Raw genomic sequence first — 5,157 nt, 5'->3', positions numbered from 1 at the left:
GTGCTGCTGCTAGAAATCAACTTGCATAGTCCAATGATGTGTGCTTTACCACCACTATTTTGCACAAAAATTTAAGTCTTTATCTACAAAGCCAAAAAATATGACTCTTACATGAAAGCTTATACAAAGCTAATATAAAACATTACACAATACAAAGCTCTATTTTAAAATCTAACCTGTTTTAAATAGGAAAGCATTTCTAATGCTACAGGCATCAAGGTATTTAAAAAGGCATCAAGATTTGGTGCATAGCAACTCTGGACCATAGAGGCTTTTATTCTTGAAGGCAGCACAGCAGCGCCCCAAGGAGTCTTGTAATGACCCCATATGAGGCAACTGCCCTAGGGGAAAGAGGAAGCAAATTTGGCCAAGTCTCTGCAAGTTCACCTGAGAGGCCAATGCCCTTTAGAGGAAGCTGTGGGCTACCAACCATGGGGCCCCTAAAGCAAATCTCACTATTCATACTCATTGATATAAAACTCACCTTCAGAGAAAATTTGGAAAATATCTAGCTCCAAGAGTGGCCAGAGTAATTTGCTGATAAGACTGTTCTCTAACTAACATTGTGTTGAAAACAAACAATACCTCTCTCATCTTGAATCAGTACCTCCTACCCTGCTTACTCGGGGTGGGAGACAACAGGCCAGCTCCTGCTTAGTAAGCCTGACATAGCTTTAGTAAAGACAGCCCCTCCATCAAGGGACCTAGAGGTCTTCAGTCAGCACAGCACAGTGTCTCACTTATAGGCACTCTAATTTGCTTCCTGAATGAATTAAAGTACAATATTTCATTTGAAAATAGACTGTAAAATTCAGGGACTTTAAAAGGGAAGGGTAAAGGCAGGGTCTGGGAACAGTCCTTTGGTAGACAGCAGGCTGGAGTTTCTGCTGGCCCCTGCCTTGGACACAGACCTCACCAGCAGCAGCAGCACCACCGTGTCTTTGGTGTGGAAGGACAGGTCTGATATCACCTCATCTCTGGATGTGTCTCAAAGCCTTGTGGAGGAAAGGCTGGTCTTTAGGTCATATAGCCAGGACACCATGGGACAGAATCATTGCGGGCTGTAAACAGGAGATTAAACCTTCTGTGCCATGTGAATCTTAAAGCCTTCTCCACTGGAGTCCTGCATTTTCTCTGCCCCTCTTATTACACAGTTCATTCATACTTAGCTCCTAACACTTCTGGCCTGGCCTCAAGGAGTTAAAACTGCAAAGCCTTAAACTATCAGGATACTTGCTTCAAAGACTACTGACTAAAGGCAGAGGCTCCCACTTGAAAAGTTAGGTAGAAAATAACTACCTGAGCTAAAACCCTACCTTTGAAATTCACCTCACAAGTGACCATTTTACCCAAGGTCCTGTGGGGAGGAAAAAGCTAGAATATGGAGCTAGTGGAGAAACTGATAACTACCTAAAATTACAAAAGGCTATGCTCTGGAATGTATTCATATCCCAACACTTCAATGATGGAATGGTCTTCTCAATTTACCTAACACTTTATTTTATAAAGAGTATGAGCTACATTTGGCTTTATTTCCTATGAATCTATGAAAGGCTTCAGGATGCATGCTAAGTTTCTGAGGTGTAAGTGTGGGCTTAGGATAATTTTTTTGTCTGCATCTGGAAGGTTTTTTTTATCAAAAGTTCTATTTTAAAAATATCAAAACTAAAGGGCTCTTCAAATGACCAGAAAGCAGTACAAATTACCAATCCTAGCTATGCAACCAGGTCACCTGCAAGAGCAGCACCTCTGAGATAGAGCCTGCTGCATTCACACTCAAAGCACCCATCATAAAAAAGTATCCTATTTAAATATATATATATATAAAAAAGCAAAGCTCATTTTCCCACAGCTCAAACAGTCCATGGTGTTCCTGTTTTTACAAAATCTGCTTGCGGCTTAAGGAGAGGGAATGCTGTTTTTCCCACAGTGAGTCCAACTCCTGCAGTAGATCCTGAAGTCTGGTTGGACCTTATGTTCCAGGAGAGAAGCAGGCTGAGCAGTCGGTGGTGGGCACAAAGCCTCACTGAGCACTCAGATCTGGGGACCCCGGACCTGGGAGAGGAGCGTCTCTCATCACCTCCGCGGCTTGGGAAACAGAAATCTGGGACATGTCTCTCCCAATAATCTCGTTCACTAAAGAAGAAAAAGAAGAGTGATTAGCAACTTCAAAGGAATATCGTATGAGGTTTTCTTTTCCTCTCTTAGTTACTTCCTTCCCATGGCTTTGAGTAAAGGTAAAGGCAGCACTTGACGGTTACCTGCTCAGGAGCAGCCTGGCACTAAGATGGAAGCACCATCCCTCAAGGGCTCAAGGGCTCCCTTTTCCCCACCTAACCTCAGTTTGGACTTTAAAAGTAATGGCTAAGAACAGGCAATCTGTTGTTAAAATATACTTTCTTATGTGTATGAATGTCTGCACACCATGCACTTTATGCCTGGTGCCCTTGGAGGTCAGAAGAGATGCCCTAGCAATGGAGTTGCAGATGCCTGTGAACCACAATGGGGAGTCAAATCCAAAGAGCAGCAGGTCATCTGTTTGTTTGTTTTCTGAGATACGGTTTCTCTGTGTAGCCCTGGCTGTCCTGGAACTTGATCTGTACATCCCAAGTCCTGGGATTAGGGAAGAGTGGGTGAGTGAGTGTAGGCTGGAGAGATGGCTCAGTGGTTAAAAGCACTGACTGCTCTTCCAGAGGTCCTGAGTTCAATTCCCAGCAACCATATGGTGGCTCACAACCATCTAACTGGGATTTTATGCCCTCTTCTGGCACGTGTGTGTACGTGTAGATAGAGCACTCACATACATAAAGTAAATACCTTTTTTTTTAAGATTTATTTATTTACTATATTTGTAAGTACACTGTAGCTGTCTTCAGACACTCCAGAAGAGGGCGTCAGATCTTGTTACGGATGGTTGTGAGCCACCATGTGGTTGCTGGGATTTGAACTCTGGACCTTCGGAAGAGCAGTCGGGTGCTCTTACCCACTGAGCCATCTCACCAGCCCAATAAATACCTTTTTAAAGGCATGAGCCACTACTGCCTAGCAAGTGCTCTTTACTGCTGAGTCATCTCCTTAGTGCCCACAGAAACATCCTTATCCCCACTCCAAAGCAGAGCTGGTAAGTACTGTAAAAAGTAAATGTTCAGGGGTAACTTCTGATCCAATGCCTTGCCTCTTCTGACTTCTGAGGGTACTAGGCATGGGTGTGGTACAAGGCATACACACAGGCAAAACCCATACACATAAAGCCTTTTCAAAATCTTTTTTTAAAAAAAGATTTATTTATTTATTATATGTAAGTACACTGTAGCTATTTTCAGACACACCAGAAGAGGACATCAGATTTCATTATGGATGGTTGTGAGCCACCATGTGGTTGCTGGGATTTGAACTCAGAACCTTCAGAGGAGCAGTCAGTGTGCTTAACTGCTGAGCCATCTCTCCAGCTCTTCAAAATCTTTCTTTTTTAAAGATTTATTTATTATTACATGTAAATACACTGTAGTTGTCTTCGAACACACCAGAAGAGGGCATCAGATGGTTACAAATGGCTGTGAGCCACCATGTGGATGCTGGGATTTGAACTCAGGATCTTTGGAAGAGCAGTCAGTGCTCTTAACCACTGAGTCATCTCTCCAGCCCCAAAATCTTTAAAAAGTAAATATTCACCTTATTCTAACTTTTCCTACTTTGAATTCCTCTGGGAAAGTTTTCCCTTTTGGTTCCCCACAGTGCCACCTACGAATATAAAGTGAAATAAATGATTTAGCCTGCGTGAACTACCAAGTTTGGGGGTGCTTTGTTGTCTGACCCTAATACTTGTACCCTTTACTATGTGGGGGCATTTGTGTATACATAGTCCCTTCTAATTACAGGCTCTTGCTTTCTCTAATGTGCCCAATACCTCAGAAAGCACAATGCTTGTGAGGCAAATGCCATAAATTTCCATTGATAGAAATTTTTTGATAGAAAAAAGTAAGAAAGCTGGGTATGGTAGCTCACATATGTAACCCCCAGCACTCAGGAAGACAATCTAGACAGGCAGGCAGACAGACACAGAGCTCCAGTTCAGGCTGGGCTAGAGAGTGATACCCTGTCCTCCCCTAAAAACCAACAAAAGGAGAGGAGAAACCAACAAGAAAGGAGAAAAGAAAAAGACAAAACACAGTACAGTTCTTCTCATAGCATTTCCTGTCGCACTTTTCCTTATGGAGGGTGAGGGTGGGGTGGGTGTTTTGTGTTGGTAGACAAGGTCTTACTGATGCAGCCTAAACTGGGGATCCTTCTGTTCCAGACTCCAGACAGCTAGAATTATCGGTATCTACTACCATACCTAGTCCTTCTTTTCAACTAATGATTCCATTTTTGGAGGCAGAAGAGATGACTCTGCAGTTAAGAGCACTTGGTGCTCTTACCCAAGACCCAGGTTTGGTTTCCAGCACTCATATGGCAGCTCACAACCATCTGTAACCCCCATTCCAGGGGATCCAATGTCTTCTTCCAGGTTCCCCAGGCGGGCACATAATGTGCATATATACATGTAGGTCAAACACTCATACACATAAATTAAGTCATTTAAAAATTTTAAAGATTACATTCCTATATATATGCACAAGTGGATTAAAAAAGTAACTCCATATAATTTTCCTTTTTAAGATAACTATTTCTGGGGCTGGAGAGATGGCACAGTAGTTAAGAGCACTGGCTGCTCTTCCAAAGAAATTAAGTTCAATTTCCAACACCAACATGGCAGCTCACAACTGTCACTAACTCCAGTTCCAGGGAATCTGGCATCCTTTGGATGTATGTCACATTGACACACAGGCAGGCACAACACCAATGTACATAAAAATAAAAATAAAAAAAAATCAAAGAAAAAGAAAAAAAATAACTATTTCTGACTTGAGAGGCAGAAGCAAGCTGATCTGAGTTCAGCCATAGGATGATCTCTGGGGCTTGTTAGCTGTCTGCCTAGCTTGAAAGACTTATCTTAAAATAATAAGGTGGAGAGTGAAGAACAAAATTCATATTCATTCATTCTCATTCTCTCTCCCTTTCTCTCTCCATTTGCCCATACATATATATTCAAAACACACTCTCTCTCTCTCTCTCTCTCTCTCTCTCTCTCTCTCTCTCTCTCTCTCTCTCTCTCTC

At 42.4% G+C, this 5,157-nt stretch overlaps 1 protein-coding gene across 4 annotated transcripts in view; it reads right to left on the bottom strand.

Moving 5' to 3' along the window:
• Window positions 1-6: 6 nt before the first annotated feature.
• Nfatc3 (nuclear factor of activated T cells 3) overlaps window positions 7-5,157 on the bottom strand; it is a 69,328-nt gene continuing 64,177 nt past the window's right edge. For 2 of the 4 annotated variants that reach the window (XM_029532438.1, XM_029532439.1), the window contains one exon: window positions 7-2,136. In XM_029532438.1, coding sequence (XP_029388298.1) covers window positions 2,024-2,136 — 113 coding nt within the window. In that variant the 3' untranslated portion in view covers window positions 7-2,023. The remainder of the gene's footprint in view (window positions 2,137-5,157) is intronic. The other 2 variants (XM_021219969.1, XM_021219968.1) reach the window with 1 other exon arrangement.

Source organism: Mus pahari, chromosome 20 (assembly GCF_900095145.1).
Source record: "Mus pahari chromosome 20, PAHARI_EIJ_v1.1, whole genome shotgun sequence".
Taxonomy (NCBI): domain Eukaryota; kingdom Metazoa; phylum Chordata; class Mammalia; order Rodentia; family Muridae; genus Mus; species Mus pahari.
The sequence above is the reverse complement of the archived record's forward strand: the minus strand, read 5'-3'. Positions and strand labels throughout refer to the sequence as shown.